At 42.9% G+C, this 18,077-nt stretch overlaps 1 protein-coding gene across 1 annotated transcript in view; it reads right to left on the reverse strand.

Moving 5' to 3' along the window:
* Positions 1-5,657: 5,657 nt before the first annotated feature.
* The window catches only part of LRP8 (LDL receptor related protein 8), a gene marked incomplete at its 3' end in the record, with an annotated part of 189,632 nt that continues 177,212 nt past the window's right edge, over positions 5,658-18,077 (reverse strand). Inside the window, exons 10-19 of the mRNA XM_082484536.1 lie at positions 17,239-17,410; positions 15,034-15,261; positions 14,343-14,461; positions 12,688-12,827; positions 10,633-10,774; positions 10,035-10,187; positions 9,134-9,364; positions 7,065-7,133; positions 6,672-6,844; positions 5,658-5,696 (exon numbers count right to left, since the gene is read on the reverse strand). Coding sequence (XP_082340662.1) covers positions 5,658-5,696; positions 6,672-6,844; positions 7,065-7,133; positions 9,134-9,364; positions 10,035-10,187; positions 10,633-10,774; positions 12,688-12,827; positions 14,343-14,461; positions 15,034-15,261; positions 17,239-17,410 — 1,466 coding nt within the window. The remainder of the gene's footprint in view (positions 5,697-6,671; positions 6,845-7,064; positions 7,134-9,133; positions 9,365-10,034; positions 10,188-10,632; positions 10,775-12,687; positions 12,828-14,342; positions 14,462-15,033; positions 15,262-17,238; positions 17,411-18,077) is intronic.

Here is an 18,077-nt window from a genome sequence, read left to right on the forward strand (position 1 = left end):
CGGCCTTAACTAGTGCTTGTTGGTTTCTTCTGGTAGATGCTACCACTGTTGGTATGAGAAATTTAAGTTCAGTGTCCTGAGGCAGATGGCCTCACTTCTGGGGACACTGTTGCGAGGTAGTCTTTTGTGATGCTGCTATTTTGTGTTCCTGTGTCTCCTGCTGTGATATCAAAAGTTCATCTTTATCCGTGTAAAATTTGATTTTGTGAGACTTGTGTTGTGGCTGGGGAGTGTGTGCGCATAGCCATACAAGTAAAGGGAGCTGCGCTATCTCAGGTCATTTCCTACTGACCAAGGTGCAGTGAGCTCAGTAAACGATTTTCCAGGCGCATTTAATCTAGCTGAGCACAGCCAGTTATGTCTCTGTCACTGCCCTGAAGAACGTCAACCCCCCTCTTACAGGGACTTCAGATTATTTACTTAACTGCATGGCTCTGCATATTTTTGCCCTGTGACTGGGATGACGACCGTATGCCTTCCCTCCAGTTCATTGTAGCAGATTAGGGTTCAGTCTCACTCCTGCTGTGCAAGAAGAGCTGAGGCAGTCCTGTCCCTGGCACAGCCTTTGAGAGCTCTGGGTCACCCCAGATTTACTGCATTTTGCCTCAGCATGAAATGACAATCTTGGCTGGGACATGCTTGCTGCCCTCCCATGGGAATGATCGTTCGCAAGTTGTTGCAGAAACACACAGGTGCAAAGCTGCAGCCCCAATTTTTGTCATCAGGACAATCCACAACAACCCTCAAACTACAACTGCAAATGACCCTGTCAAGCTGTCACCCGGCACTGTACTGGTACCTTCATCAACCAGTGTGCTGGTTTCAGTGCAGACTCTGACACGGTGCTCCTGTCACCCTGCTGGAATAGAGGGCACCGGGACCTGCAGCGTAGGAGTGAGTGTGGGTGTTTTGTTAATTAGTGCTTTGATGTGGCCACCAAGCACTCAGCGTGCTAATGTGCAAATGGCCTGTGGCTAGAATCTGAAAGGTGGCTTATGCATCCCACATCTAAATTCACTGTCACCGATGCTGTCTTTCTCCCTTTGAATCCTTCCAATGTTGACACTGTGCATTTAGAAGACAACCGAAATTTGCTCTACTCTAGAAACTCCTGCACCGAAGCAGTGAAAAAGCCTGCAGTAGCCTGTGGCTGGAGTGCCCTTCCTGACGGCAAGGACGTCAATTAGGAAGACAGGTTTAAAACTGTTTCACAAAGGTAAAAGACTGATTTGGTGGAGACCAACCTCGGTGTAAGGAAATGATGCATATGTACTCCTGAAGAAGGCAGAAAGGTACCCAACTTACATATGGTATATAAACACTAAAGGGATTTATAGGTGTATGTATAGGTGTACAGCATCTTGATGAAAGTAGGCTGCACAGTATTAGTATGGATTACCTCATACTGTACAGTTACTACGTGTAAAAAGTGAAACAAAAAAATAATAGAATTTTAAAAGAAAAAGAAGGTAGTTGTTTTGGCAGGCATACCTCAATGCCCCAGATAGGTTTGGGACTCTCTTATGAGGCTCTTGCACTTCTTTTCATTTGTGCTGTCCTCTCCATTTAGACCTGGAGAGATTTTTGTTGTCAGTTTTTCTGTTTGCTACCATATTACTCTGATAAAATATTTAACTGAAATGGAGAAATATTTTAGAGTAACAAAAACCTGTTTTCAGGTATACCAGTACGTAAGTCTGTAAGGCCTCAAGTTGTGCCAGGATAGGTTTAGAATGGATATTAGGAAAAAGTTCTTCACCGAAGGGGTTGTTAAGCATTGGCACAGGCTGCCCAGGGAAGCGGTGGAATCACCATCCCTGGAGGTATTTTAAAGACGGGTAGATGTGGTGCTGAGGGACATGGTTTAGTGGTGGTTTTGGCAGTGTTAGGTTGATGGTTGGACTCGATGATCTTAAAGGCCCCTTCCAACTAAGATGATTCTATGATTCTGTATTAGTTTGGTAATAACTATGTGTGCCTGAAAAATGTTTGCTACTTGGCAGGGTTCCTTTAGGGATAGAAAGTGACAGAAAGTTACTTTCAATAAACCCACTGCCTCCAAAGGCTTTATAACAACACCCGGCAGTGAAAGGTTGTATTGTCTTCTGTGCTTCCATTTCTAATGCTGCTTTGAGCACATCCTGCAGATTACCCGCGGCAGGAAATAGAAGTGATTTGATGCACAGTTTGGCTGTCTTGGTTTTCAAGAGGTACATGACAGTGGATGTTGGTATTTATGGCTACTTTATTCCCCTGGCTGACAAGCTGAATTATAAGTTAAGTTATGCAGTAGACTTCCTGCAAAGACAGACCAAAGGGGACGTACAGCAATACCTAAAAGGAGAAAAGACTTTCAAGAACATGACTGCCTGCTAAAGCGTCTCTCTGCACAGGGAAATGTGGTAGATAAGTTCATATAGGACCCAAACCACCCATCTGTTTCAGCAAACGCCTCCAGTCATCCCTCCTTGTTACCAATATCCCTGCTTCTTACTTAGGATTTCATGTTTACAAGGGAAGGGGAAGAGAGAGCAAGCTCACTGCACATTTAGTTCTCACTTACTCGTCTCCAGCTAAAGTTATCATTGTAATTCTAGTCCAGAGGATCTCATTTTGGCTTTATTTCCATTGAAGAGATTGCTTGTATTTAAAAAAAAAAAAAGAAAATAGCTAAGACTACCTGTTTTGATTCCAAGAATAGCAGTATTTCTGTCTTTTTTTCCTGATGGCAAAAGAGTGCATATTTGGCTGTAACAAGTTTTTCAGCTTCTGTACATAAGCGTTACCACAAGCTGCATGAAGAAATTGAGTAGTTTGCAACTAGTCATTGAATAGTCTAACATGTAAGAGTTTGGGTTAAAAACGACACTGGTTTTGTTGTATGCACCATTCACTTTTGAGACACCATTTTCTCACAATGTGTAAGGACTAGTGTGCTTGTACCACTGTGAGTTTTACTCACTTATTTTAGTGACATCACTGATATAATTGTTCAGCTCAAGGAAATAACGAACCTGGTACTGTTTTCCATGTGATCTGAAGCTGACCAAAGCCAAAGTGGCAGAGAAAGACAGTTCAGAACAGAATGGTCTATTCATTTACATGTAGAATGTTTACTGTTTTCAGTGTTGCTATTGCGAAGCTGCAGCTAAATAGCTGAATTATACAATAGCATTCCCAAATGCCCCTCTGTGTTTGGACAATTAAGAGTTAAGGAAAACTCAGACCAAAATATGACACAGTCCCTGGTCTAGAACAGCATTTTAGGCACTACAAAGTAATTATTTCAGTAGTCCCAGATAAAAAAATTTAATCTTTCTATAGAAACAGTGCACTGTTTTACAAATGTGTTCATTTGGTTTTCAGTAATCCTTATCGATGTAAGTACAGCAAGTGTTACACAGAGCAGATCCCTCCCCCGCCCCTCCCTGGTCCTTTTGTCCGTAACATAAAAACTGAAACACAAAAGGCACCAAGCAAGAACTTACTCTAACAGAACTTCAATATGACAAGACAGAGATCAGAAGTGATTACAATGTTAAATATCGTCCTAACAATCTGAACCATTATTTAAAATAATTAATTTCTTAAAAAACAAATTTGGTGTTTGACTTCTCAGTAGTTATAAATCTGTAAAGGCTGAAATCAGCACTGCACATTGAGTTCATTTACAATGGTTTGAAAAAAACTGCAGCCTTTTATACATGGTTTATACAGGTTGGTTTGTGTGCATGTGTTCTTAAAAAAGTATCAAAACTGTAGAACTTTCAAATATATTTACATTCGTCTGTTAGTTACAGTGTTATCACATACAGCCTTTTCTCAGTTTTTTCCTTCATGCACACAGTGCATGGATTTGTAGAAACAGAGCTTCCTACCTTAAAACAATAATGGGATAGCTCAATCATCTTTTCACTGCCTTAAAATCTAAAATTTGAATAGAAGGATGCTTGATTATTTATGTATTGTCTATGCAGGCCATGAAGTATTTTGAGAGTATGTGTTATCTTTGTAATGCATACTAGGTCTTTAGACACTTTCGTCCTTTTCTTCATCAAGAATCAACTTCCAGCTCATATTACACTCTGAATTTATTCTAAAAGAAAGAAAAACAACAGGAAAAAAAACCCCAAACCTATTCAGGCTGAGTTTCTTCTACTCACTTGAGTACAAAAGCTCGGACAGACGTAAGAACGTGAGGAAGATTTCTGTAGGTTTTGGTACAGTTCAGGGAGGTGCTAGTTCATTATGCCGTGGGAGGTAAGTGTACTCACTTCTCATAGAATTCCCGGGGAATCTTATAGAATGAGATGAGAAAAAACAGTTTTTTCTGCAAGGTGCAGGATGACCCAGCCAAAGATACTGATAAGGCTGTGAGGTTTTTAACCTCCTTTAACCTTCTTGCCTAGTGCTCTGTGGTATGGGAGATCTACTGCGGTGCAGGTTGTTCCATGGGCAGCAATTTGGAAGGTAACTGCTGCACTTCAAAGAATTCTACATATGCTGAATTAAGACACTGCCCCACAGCACCTCCTAAATTTGGACTCTCAATCGGTATGAACAGGGGAAAAGGGCAAGGAGGGAAGGATTTAACTTTTTTTATCATGCTGGGTTTTCTTCCTGATGAGCCAGGTGAGAGCACTCACTTTGGGTGTATGGAAGTATATGGCTAAATCTTTGTTTCTACTAATTCTAAGTTAATTGGAGAGGTGCAAGATTCCCAGTGGGGAAAAGCATTTATATTTGCATTTAGAAACAAACAAACAAAAAAACCTGAATCAAATTTGTACCAAGCTGTAAAAAGCAACAATACAAACCACAAAAATTGGGTGCTGTAGAAGTTTCTCCTGCCTGAAATGCTGTAAGCAATAGCTCTTCAGTGAAAAGCACTGCAGATGAATCTTTCTGGATAGACTGGAAAATGCAAAAGCAACCCTTATGAGCCAGTTTGGAAAACAGGAGTGCTTCATTTGTCAGCTGTCTTACCCTACAGCTCTTTCTTACTTAGTGTCTTAAGATTTCAAAGCAAACTTCTCAAACATCCTGTAAAAATTCAATTATTCCTAATTCTGATAAACGTAGGCTAGTAGCTTTAAAATATATGTATATATTTTTATATATATGTATATATTTATATGCCTATATATCTATCTAGTCTAGATAGATATATAAACAAATAATCTATGCACAGCAAGCCAAACATACAAAAAATAAATACTCTCACCCCTCTACTATATTTACAGAACAGATCTTATAATCCAGATTTTGTTAATAAATATTTCTAAACTGCCTGTACAGAATTTGTTTTACTTATGTTGATGGATAGCCACAAAGCATATTCAACATATTTACAAAATATCTATAAATATAGTCTTAAAATAAAGCAATAGCTACTGAACCTTCAGCCTGGCTGGTTATGTACATTGAGTTAGTAGCTCAGCTGTCGCTTATTCACTATCACAAATGGGTAGTGCAACAAGTTAAAATGTGTATAAAAGATTATACATACAAAACTCTCACATCCTTTGGATGTTTGCAGTTCATTATAACTTTGTGGTTACCCTTCTGCAACATAAATAACGATCGAAAAGAAAAAGCAGGTTCTGTGATCCAAAGCAAATTTGTTCAGTGTGTTGTCTGGAGCAGCAGCTTCATCCTCATGGCAACCCGTCATCTTCTAAGCTTAATGCGACACGCTGTGAAGCAAAAAAAACCACCACCACATTTGAGAAAATTTGTGACTTGTGATACTGCTACTACCTTGTATTTCTTGTTAAAAAAATCTCATTGTTGTCTCTAGTGTACTGGTGACAAATCTATTTTATGCACTGATTTTTTCCTCCTCAAATGGGGTCGCTCACTCAAGTGTTACTGAAGAGGTGTTGGGAAGCGTACTTTATTTGTGTATTGAAAAGTTCCTTGTAAGGGATGACACCTTCTCTAGTGTGGTCTTTAGCAGGATCTTTAGATAATATAGGGCATTACCTATGTGCCTGCCTGCCTGCCTAGAGAACCTGCATTGCCTTCACTCATTACTTACGGATCTTTATGCTCTCTTCTAAAAATAACAATGCCGTTATAACTGGCAGTGCTTCATCTGACCAGGGCTGCTGCTTTGAAAGAGGCTTCTTTACAGAAAAACTGCACCGCGGAACAGGTTCTCTCTGCTGCATACACAGGACTGCTTGCTTTTTGTAGAGCTTAATCTTGCCAAGGCAAATTTCCTTAACTTCTTACAGAACCTCATTCATGCCTCCTTATGAGGATTCTGACTCTTCTTTACATTGTTACAGAGAAAATATTATTGAGGAAACTCAAGTTAGCCTTGAGACAGTTTAGACCCTTGGTAGCAGTCTAAGAACAGCTATTATGGAATCCAGTAGAGGATAAGTAATCAGCTGTCACATATGGAGGTCTTGCAGTAGCTAGCTTTACACTGGCTATGTATACTGGTTAGGACAATTATTCTTCATTTGAACAAGAGTATCTCATTGTACAGACCACTATATTCTAAGACAACTGCAGGAGCTGCCTAGAAGTTTAGGCTTCTGCCTATTCAATGATTATTAAAGTTCTCTTTTTTGTCATTATATGGTGAATAATTGGCAGGAGATAATTCTGTATCTAAATGGAATTGACCACCTCCATCGGCAGTTTCTTCCGATACTTACTGCTGGGTAAACATGCCCAATTTGGGCAGTCCGCCCAATGTGGATTTCGTCTTCATCTTCCTCTTCTGTTGTCTTCCTATACACTGGATTATCAAAATTCATGCTTTTAGTATTCTTCCGTTTCCAGTTTCTCCAGATGAGGTATCCCCCCATGCACAGCAAGCCAATGACCACTGAGGAAAGGGGAAAGAAAGGGCTGTTAGCCAGGCATGAGTCTGCTGCGATGTTCCCATGTAGATATCCATCCTTGCACAATTTTCTCAAAGCCGGGCTCTCGTCCCCATTTCAACAGTCCTGTATCCTTTCCCACCCCCAACCCTGAAAATGGGAAGAGTGTATTTACACTAGCGTTTTGGCATGAGCTCCTGCAAAGGTTAAATCAAATAAGCTTACCGACAGGAATGACAATTCCAATGACAGCTGCTGTCACAGTTGAATCAAAGCCTTGGTCATTATTTGCATCTGTAATTACAGAAGTAATTCTGATCATTTAATTCATTTGTTGGTTTTTAACCTGCGTCTAAAGAATGTTTTATGTTAGTAACCATGTTGTTCTGCCCATCAGAAGGCTTTTGTAATCAAGGAGTTTATGAGAAGTTTTGTAACAAAATTATTAAGGAGAAGATAAAAAGCATGTATGCACAAATCTGGGCTAAGTGAGCTGTTGCTTCTTAGGAACGATAAACAGCCTGGCCAGAAAGTGCTACTGCCCTCGCAGGGCTGGAAACGACACACCAGGAGAGTGTGGCCAGTTCAGGGAAGTGCTCAGTACAGTGGCAGCAGATAGAGAAGCTCTAACCAGAGATGAGTAAGTGACTGTACTCGTGCCTCTAATTTTCAAGCGCAAAAAAGGAGGCCAGTTCTAAAAACCATGACATTTAATGGAAATTCCATGCATGGATCAGGGGATGGTGAATAGTGCTCCTCAAAATCCACAGAACACTTTCTAGTACTGACACAATTAATGATTTATTGAGCTGTCAGAAGAAGAATGTAGTTCAAAGCCATCTGCACAGCTTTTCTTTTTGATCATTTTTTTAAATTTATTGACAGCTAAGGAGTTATTCGACACATATATCACTCATTGCTGCAGTCTGCCTCAGCACGCGAGAATGACCCCAAAACTCGATATTGTACTTTCAATAGAAAAAAAACAATTAAAAAAGAAAATCAATATTTTTTCAAGTTATATACTTAAAAATGTCTACTCTGAGGTCTTACAATAGGGGATCAGCACAGAAAATTTATTTTTTGCTAAAATATCAGGAATTGAGAGAGGAAGAATGAACTGTAGTTTGTCTTTTGATACACCAATTCATGGAACTTAAAAGGCAATTTATCCTTTTAAATACTTCCCTGTGGCAGGTTGTTCTAGTTATTTACTTAATAATAAGCCAGACTATTTCAAATGTGGACAATTAAAGCACCTTGCTTCCATGGCTTATTAAAAAGTTAATTATTGCATTTGAAAGAAATTTGCACAAAAAGACCTTACAAGAACAAATGTTAGAAATTGGATTCTGCTTTCCCCTGCGCAGTACAGAGCGCGCTGCATCGCTGTCCCTGCAAACAGCAGCCCAGGCAAACAGCCACAGTTCATTTTTGCTTTCCAGATGCAGTGGAAACTGCCTGTTCTGCTCCGTGACACATTTAGGGAAAAAAAGTATTTTTAAAGCAATCTACATGTGTTTGGGGTCTTGAATGACAGTCCTGAAAAGTAAAGTCTTCTCTCTGGACTAGAATTTTTTTTTTGGAAAAGCAGTTCAGCTTTTCTGCTTTACCTTGGCAGCAGGTTCTAGAGGGATCTCCTGTTAGCACTGAGGCAGTGCTGGTATTTCATTACTCACTCATATAGGGGGAACTTGAGGAGAGCCTGTCAGTGCTCTCCATTGGGATACTTTTCTGATATTGTAATGCAAAACTTCAAATGTGTGTCATGGATCAGGCCACATTAACATGCAAAGCACAACCACAAAAAAAAACAGATGCAGCTCATCTTCGGCCGTCGTAATTGCAGACGTCCAGCAGGGCTAAAGCTGGACAGGAGGCAGTTTTCACCCACAACTTGTGCTGGATCGCATTAATAATTAAACAATTAAAATAGGTGAAGTGCCTGTAGAATCATCCATATTACAGTATGCAGCACTACAAACAGCACTGAAGCTGGGATGAACTAGTACTGGGAACAAGGGAAGGACTCCGATAAACTTTTGGGGCCTCATCTCTAGACTCCGTTTCATGTGTGTTGGATGAAAACTTGACGTAAGTCCCTTAAGGTCCTGAGCAGCTGGAAGCATATCAGCCACTGTAACAGAGGCGTCTGCAGAAAGAAAACCTGATGTCTCCCGCTGTGCAACAGGATGTGCCTGAGTCTGACCTGTTAGGTCAGGTGTCCCACCAGTGCTTGAGTGTTTGTGATACAGCATATACAGAAAAATAAAAAAAGAATCTCATTCTCTTACAGTGCTGTGATAAATTGCTGTTTCCAGTGGTCATCTCAGAATCTACCAGGATGGATGTGGTGGAAAGGAAATGAAAACTTGGGGTGGTAATCGTAGCTTCAGATACAGCTTTGGGGATGACTTCAGTGGTGTTACTGGTGCTGCCAAGTACAGTTGCAATGGTCGTGGTACCGGCAGTACGGGATGCTGCGGTTGTAGAAACCGGTACAGTAGTTGAAGTAGTTGGAAGATCTGAAAAGCAAGAGCAATAATGAAATTTCGCTAAAGTGAGCACCAAAGCAAATCACAAATGGTGATATAAATCCGGGGAGGATTGTTATGTTTACTGATCAGAAACAGAAACGAAATTCCAATTCTATTTACCAAATAGTCAGACCATCGATAGTTCTCTGCCTAAAGCTACACAAATGATTTCCTGAAGTCAAGCTTAATTTATTAAGAGTAATAAAGCACGCTGGATGGAAGGAAGTTCAGAAGTTAAAAAACTTAGGTTTTTTTTTTCAGTACCTCAGAAGATACTGAATTTGTATCAGGAACTATTTGCACATTAGGGAAAGCTACAGCAAAACCACCTGTCTCTCCAGGATATTATCAGCAATGACTGTGGCCTCTCCAGATTCAGTATCTATAGGGCAATAATGTGGCGAATTTTAATGATTTATTGACCATTCATGCTTTTAGTGCCAGGCCTTATTCCCTTTACCTTCTTCCTGTTGTATCTTTTTCTGGTTATGCTTTCAAAAACAAGCAAGCTTTCCATAAAGGACACCACTTATCTGTGTTCGGAAGGCAGCAAATAGCGGAATACAAAAGCCAGTGTTTGTGTTCCACCATCAGGAACTATATTCACTGTAAGTATGATTTTGTTGGAATAGCGAAACAGTGACGCGATTGTATTTACCTTTGTAGCACTTTTTCATGTCAGGACCCAGCCACATATTGTCAGGACAGGCACACGTGTACTTGGGAGAATGGGGAGAGATCTGAGGTGCGGGAAGACACAAATACTCACAGCCGCCATTGGGCTGGGGGCTGAGCTCACAGGAATCTGGAGCTGCTCAAGGATGAAAGAAAAGACAAGTTATTTTTCTAATTATTTATTTCTTGTTCTTGGCAAAGAAACATCAGGTCCTTGAAGAAGACGCTCTTCCATTCCCTACCTCAATTTATCGGGCTGCTTAAGCATCTTTACAGTTTGGAGTAGAGTGAAACCTTACACTACTAGAAAAACCACCCAAATATATAATGAATGGCAAGTGTCACAGTGATGAGAGTAACTCACTGTTATCAAAGATGCTAATTAAACAGCTATTAACAAAATGCAGACTTTTCAATAAATGCTGCTGCTGAATTAATTATGCAGGAACTTCAAACATTAGGCATTGATTTCACATTGTTACCTGTGCTTTCTCTCTCATCAAGAAACATCAGGAAGCATTTCATTTACTAGCACGAATAAACCTGATTTAGGGCCATGAGACCCTGAGGGTGTGTCTTACCTTTGGGCTGCTTTAATTCATGAAATACCACGATGTCATGAGGATTATTCAGATTTTCTGCCAAAATGGAGATGTCCAAGCCATTCAGCCTGTTTGCGCTGAAGATTGCTTCATTCTCCAGGTCAGTCCAGAACACTCTGTCCTGCAGGAAATGCACAGGATTTCTGACCTGGCCCCGCTCAAATCCAACTCAAGTAGGATTAAACTCCAGTAGTCACCAAGTCAGTGCACTGTGTTCCTACCTTGGGGCACCTTTGGTTCATGCTACTTCTATCTGTAGCTTTTTTCTTTTTTTGGGGACACTGCCATTTCTAATGTTCAAAAGATGAGGAAGGGTGTACAGAGGTTAAATAACCCAAGAGATCCTTCCAAACACTGCTGATAAAGATAAAACTAAAGAGCAGCAATGTCTGGGGGAAACCCGTGCCCAAAGTGAGATGCCTAGATATCACACACATGGCATGGGAGAAACAGGGGTTTTAAGGATGAGGCTTTTGCTGAGTCAAAAGCCAACCTAGTTAAGTGAAATGAAAAGAAAGGGGGCTGTGACACACACCTTCACAGGGAGCCAACCAGACACCTTTCTCTGCTATAGCTTACCTAGACTGAGGTGCCAAAGCCGAAGCTTTTGTTCCTATAATAATTTAAAGAATCACAGAAAGGAGCTTAGCTTCAAGAGAGAAGACTTCACTGCCCCAGGCTAGTGATACTCACAATCCTCTACCAGGGCAGGAAGAGCTGGATTGTTTCTCTGTTTCCACCCAGGCAAAGCAGGAATTTGAATTATGTCTTCCATACCCCTGGAGTACTCCTGGGGTAGCATGGGGGACGCAGAGCTTTGAACACATGCTTAGATGAGATACAAATTGCAAGAAAGCCGTTAGCCCTGGGCCCTGCCACGGGGCAGTTGTGTATAAACTAACGGCAGACACATGGATGCCCATTTACGTAGTAATATCTGCAGATCTCAGCAGGTCTTAGTTCTTCCTTGATGATATTTGAGGATCTGAACTACTATTTAATTAATTACCGCACTGCTTTTAGTAAGTCTACAGTGTGACACTGAATTATACGAGAGCACTGAATCTACAAAACTAATTGGGTTTTCAATAGAACATAATCAAGCAGGAGTTGGAAGCCTTAACGCTTTTGGGAAAACAGGCTTATGTCTTTGTAGGATCACAGCTATATTTTTTTGGCCAGGGAAGTTTCTCTGATGTGTGGCAGGGTTTGTGTGTCATAACTGGAGCAGTTCAGTCTGAAAGAGGATTACCTGACCCTTTCAGAACTAGGTGAACAAACACTTTTTTAATGCCATGTCCCCAGAGACGCACTGGTGCACAGTGACTGCAGGGGGAGCCCTGCGAGTGCCTTGCTGGCACAGATGCTCCCAGCTGAAGCCTTGAGACTCCTGAGACAGGTGAAAACGTTTCTGAGGATACTTCTGCAGATGCTGGGATGGACAACAGAAACAACTAGCCAACGCTGCAAAATTTAAAGGGCGGTCCTCCCCTGAGGGTTCTGTTGGCACCAGAAAATGCAACACAGGTATGCAAAGATGGTATGTAACAAAGCTGGTGAGAGCAGCAAGAGTGCTCCACTGCAGGCCGAGGGGTTGCTCTGAGCCCATGAAGCTCCCCATAAAGTCTGGCTTTCAAAAGCTGAGACGTTGCAGTTGTCCCACCTGATGATCACAGTAAGTGGCTTCTCCCTTCCCTTGCTAATAGTTTTGGCCTTTGCACAGCCAGTTGGCTCAGTTCACATCAAGGAAAACCCATGCCCATTTTCCAGTTCTGCGGGACGTGTTATGTTAGGCACCACCAGCCCCTCACAGACACACCGGTACTGCATTAGGTAAAAACATGAGACAATGCATTGCTCCCGATTAAGGGATTTAGAAAACAACTGAACCCACACCAGGTTAATCGGTTTCTATAGCAGCGAACACCCTCGATGAGCTTTCTGTGCTATGCAAAAGGCAGAGCTTTTAATCAAGAAGAGCTTTGAGACCTCTTGTAGTCTCCAGTCTGTTCTGCATCCGTTTTCAACTCTTACCTCAAACACTGCTAAGCCAAAAGGATGGCTCAGATCGTCAACAGAAGAGATCAGAACTTTTCTGTTGCTGCCATTGAAATCAATGCAGGACAGTGAATGCAATTTGGAGTCTACCCAGTAGAGACGCTGATTCAGCAAATCTGAGAAGTGAAACACAATGAAGCGAAATTACACACAGCTCCTGCAAGTCTTTTTCTCTTGCCCAGCATGTTTTTCCTGCTGGCAGCATGACTAATCTCTTTATTATTGGACCTTTTTTTTTTTAAACACTAGTTCTGATTTTGAATCAGTGCCCAGATATGCTGGGATAAGGCCCTATAAATAAGATTAAAAAGGAGGAACATTCTGTTGTGTGTGTGGGGAATGCCTGACTGGCAGCTTTGTACAATGAGGTTCTTTTGTTACCAGGAGGAGCAGGCCAGCAGCAGTTCAGGCTTCCCAGAGTCACTCCATCAGTGCCTGAACGAGAAGCTTCATCCCTCTCGAGGCTATTCAGTCCTTGGCCTCTTGGCTGGAGAACAACAACTGTGATTCAAATGAAACACCTCTCTGAAGAAGATGTGTGATTTACGCATTTTCAGTGAAGAATCCTGGGTCCAGAAACCCTTCTTGTGCTGCAGGCTGGGGGAATGCTGGTGGTGGGGACACTCCTGCCACAACCAGCTCGGCTTTGGGGAGGGCGCAGGTAGGAGTGGGAGGGAAGGATCCAGTATTATTTAAAATGCTAAGCACTGTATTTCTATTCCTGAAGCAAATTCACTCATTTTGGATGAGATTCACTAAACAGAATGCACATGGATGAGTGCCAACACACAACAAGTTCTGTAATTAAACAAGTCATTAATTAATTTCTTAATTACTAAAGGACAACATTATTTGTTCACAGCAGTAACACTTCAACACTATGCAATGGTAGCGGCATTTTCTCCTGCATCCCTGTCATGGCCAGAATTTTCAAATATAAAACACCAAGCAGAGAACCTTGCATTTGCCTGGTGTTAACAGTGTACAGCTGTAACTCCAGAGGAGGCTGTCCCCTGCTGCCCCATGAGGACAGGAAACCTCCCTTCCATTCCTGCAACTCAGTGCGCCAGCGAGAACGACCGCAGCCCCCTGTGTGCCAGCAGGATGCAGGATACGAGCCAAGCTGGGTTTCATCTCACTACCCGCACCTGCGGCTACCCGCACTACCTCACTACCTGCGGCTGGGCAGGTGTGTCGAAGGGGAACAGGCTTTCTCTCTTTCCTTGATGCACCATGCATTAATTGGTCCAATGAAGTATCTTGACAGTGCTTCTGAGACAGGTCCAGGTCCAGAAACACTAGCACCAAGGACTCTCTGATGCTTCCTGGACTTGCAAAGGGTTGTTGCAGCTCTGCATCCTCCCCCAAAATTTCCCTCTGCCATAAGGCACACCTGAAAGCAACTCAAAGCTCCTGCAGCATGAGGTTCTGACTGTGGCAAGACCTACCAACCTATGCTTGCTACTGCAATAAAATCGCTCACGTTGGTGAGCAGTAAGTGACAGAGCATTTCCAGGATTTTTGTACACAGGTGCCTTTGCACATTTACAATTTTTTTTTTTCCTATTTAACAATAGAAATAAATTTATGTGAGCCACAGTGGGTGCTGCAGCTCTAACCTGGGCACTTACCAAGTGTGATGCCATTTGGCCACTCAATGTTGTCAGTCACCAGCACTTGCCGCCCCACGCCATTCAGGCCAGCTTTCTCGATCTTAGCTTTGTCTCCCCAGTCAGACCAGTACATGAACCTGAAAGAGACAGATGCAAGCAAACAGTCCACTGGACCCTAGTGTAAGAGATCTGTACCACTGATTGGAGTGAGAGGTGTACTGTTCTCTCCTTAATATAGCAAAGCCCCTCAGCCAAAGCAGTTAATTCTGATATGCACCGAGTGGAGCAACATAGTGTCCCACAGGGTGCTCTGCCACAAAACTTGCACCAGAATGCAAAATGTCACCTTAGTAACCCCATGCAAACTGTCTCCTGGTGTGTCTGCTAGGTACCTGGACTTCACTTATCCAAGTACCCCATACACATGTCAGACAGACTACTTAATTCCTCAACACAACCTGTGTGCCTGGACCAGCTCAGGCCCATCAAACACATGGCCTGACCATTATTTTCAGAACTTTAACAGCAGTGGCCTTCCAAAGAGTTAGTTGAACCATCTCAGCAGTCCCATTTAAATTCAATGGATCTATCTACCTTAAAGGGCATCTGTAAGTTTTGATGAGAACCACCCGCAAGTTTGGAAGAGGGGCAGAAAGAAGACTAGAACATCCCTGTTAGTGAAGGGAATGTTTGTGGTCTTTACACCTACCTCCGCGTGGGATCAACAGCAATGGCTCTTGGCTCACTGAGGTCGCTGTTGAAAAGTGTCCTCCTCCTGCTTCCATCTGCAGTGGCCACTGAGATGGTCTTGTTACCGGAATCCGTCCAGTAGATATTCTTATGAACCCAGTCTATTGCCAGTCCTTCAGGAGAGTTCAACTGGCTGTCTATCAAAATCACCTGCTCAGCAGTGTCACTCGCTTTGTCTATGTAGGCACTGCAAAGACAGGACTCGTCACTGGACTGACAGCACAGAGAGGGCCATGCAGATGTGCATGGGGTTGGACCTCAGACAACTCGAGTATCAGATCACAGACTTGGAACTAAATGTCAAAACCAAGGAATTTTTAACCCTGTTTTATGTTCTGTGGCCCAGGCTGGAATGGCTACACAGGCTCAGCCCGGATTAAGCAAGCTACTGCATCTTCACTACAAGGAATGTTTTTTGTTTCTCTTTGACCCAACACCAAATGAACAGTATCATTGGGGTTCTGCAGGGCATCTGACAATGTTCCCAAGACTCTGTTGTTTTAGTCTGATGAGCACCACACGTTCTGACTACACAACTCCAGGTCAATTAATTCCTGCCCAGTGAAACAGCCATGTTCACGCTTCCTGACCACCACTGCCGTGAGCTGCTGTGCTGTATCCTTAATGGGTCTTGCTGCACTGCTGAGGAAGTCAAGTGAGGCTCCTGTGGCTTTCTGAATGGGAGGGCTGAAATAGAGAGGTGACATTTCAATTTTCCCAGTAACTAACTACTGTAAAATATCTTCTGACACCCCAACGGGGACATCACCTCAATAGGAGAGGGACTGTAAAGGCAAGTGAGGTGATCGTTAAGAAAGATGGGAACTCTTGCTAGCAATTACCTCCTGTACCATAGTTTTCACCTTGCAATAGCCTCTCACAACTATAGACTGCTTTTCCCCAGAGGACTCCTGCGGGTGGAGTCCCGTTCTCTGCTGGAAGGATGTGGTAGCCTTTTGTTTAGAAGTGTTTGATATTGGTGATAGTAGCAGTATCTTAAACAGGATCGTCGTTAAGTAGTTATGATTGCACAGGTTGCTCTGCAGAAAAGGCGGGACTTACAACAAAGCTAATGCAAGTAGGAGTAAGTAAGAAAAATTCTGCTGTTTGGAAAAAAAAAAGAGTTGGTACAGTCAGGGGTCCCCAGTGCCTTCACTGTCAGAGAGCTGCAGGAGGACCAGTGTGTCTTGAACAACTCTCTGCGTATGAATATGAAGCCCTTACCCACCCCTGCCTGTGCCTACAGAGTCAGACACAGTGAAAGCAGCCCGCTTTCTTCTGAACCATCTCCCCATTTTCAGAGCCCCACAGGGCTGCTCAGGGTACCTGCCTGGCTACTTGAGTGCTTAATGCTCAGCACAGCCTGGGCAAATTTCCCTGCCAACGGCATGGGAGCTACCACAGCCTGCAGAAACCCTGGCTTGGCACCCACACACTGAAACCAATCCACCTTTGCCTGATCATTAGCTAAAATCCAGAACAAATCACTGTAGAAGCTGCAATAGGGTGCAATAGCTCTACAAATCAGAATATACATGGGGGATTTTCAGCGCATAAATTAAATGCATTTTTGACTAGGCACACTCACAAGCCCCAGTACATAATAACATGATGGATGCCATAAAATCAGGTGAAGGAGGAGGGAGAATGAGAATTACAGAATGTGTACTGTGGTCGAGTGCTGTGAATTTAAACCCAGTCTACCAGAGAGTACAGTGGGCAGCTAGTATCTGTGTTGCTTCCTCCTCGCTCCCACCATTTGCCTCCTTTGTGCTTTCAGATGCGAAGTCCTTTGTGGTTTCACGTATAGCAAGCACACAGCACAGCAGCAGTCTCGCGCAGCATCGCTTAGCAATATTATGATTCAGTAAACAAGAGTCTACGTGTAACTGCACAAATCTATCTATTGCACAGGATCTATTATTGACAAAAAGCCTTCCTGTATTACCAAACCAGACAACTGCACAAGCTCCTGATTTCGTTATCAATTACGAGTTAATCAAGCTTACGAGGTCTGGGCCACAACAGGTAACCCAGTAAGTGGAAAAAAAGCCCTCAGGTTCACTGTACCCTGCATTGTTCTCTGCAGACGATCCTTAAGGGGTACAGATTGATCCACAGCTTTGGAAAGGTACCAAAACACACATCCTCTCTTCCTCCTTACCTGTAGATTTTTCGGTAGAACAAATCACACCAATATATTCTATTCGTTGCCACCTCCACGTCCAGTGCCACGACATTCTTCAACATGGGAATGATGCGAGAGTAGTCCCTTTTCACCAAGTCTATCTTACGGACCTCATGGCGATTGGTGAAGATCAGGTACGGACTCTTGCCTACCACAGAAAATAAGCACATTTGTCATTTTAGCAGCTGACCTAAGGGCTGGATTCAGCTTTCATTTCTCAAACACCAACAGAACTATCAGTCACTTTCAGTTCTGCTTTGTAAGGAAGCTTTGCACTGCACCAGAAGCAAATGTAAACGGCTTCCAGAGGCAGAGCTATCACACAGGCATGGAGGACTGCAGCACCTCTGTGGTCACTACGAGATGCACACTGGCTCTTGGTCTGCCCATTCTGCTAAGTCACAAGCAAAACTCTGGGGAATGTTCTCACCTTCAATTACACATTTTAGATACAAAATACATGGGCCACACTTTGGTGGCTCATGGTCAGGACAAGGAAGAGAGCCCTCTGGGCTGGCTGGAGGGAAGGGAGGCAGCCGAAGATATGTGGCATGACAGAGCCACATTGAATCCAGCAAAGCCAGGACTGGTTGCCAGGGAGGAATTTTTGACTGTCATATACATACAGAACTCACACAGTCCACCTGAGCACTTGGGCTCAGGCAGTTCACATCCCTGTTTTGTAGGGCCAGAGCCTGCAGCCTGGTTGCTGGTAATACAGCTACTGTAGTCGTGATCCCAGGCCAGAGCCTCTCATGGAGCATGAAGTTGACAGGAGAGCGGGACATGTGGAAACCCAATAGTTATTTTGCTTA

The sequence above is a fragment of the Vanellus vanellus genome (assembly GCF_965231255.1).
Source record: "Vanellus vanellus genome assembly, chromosome: 5".
In the NCBI taxonomy this organism is placed as follows: Eukaryota; Metazoa; Chordata; class Aves; order Charadriiformes; family Charadriidae; genus Vanellus; species Vanellus vanellus.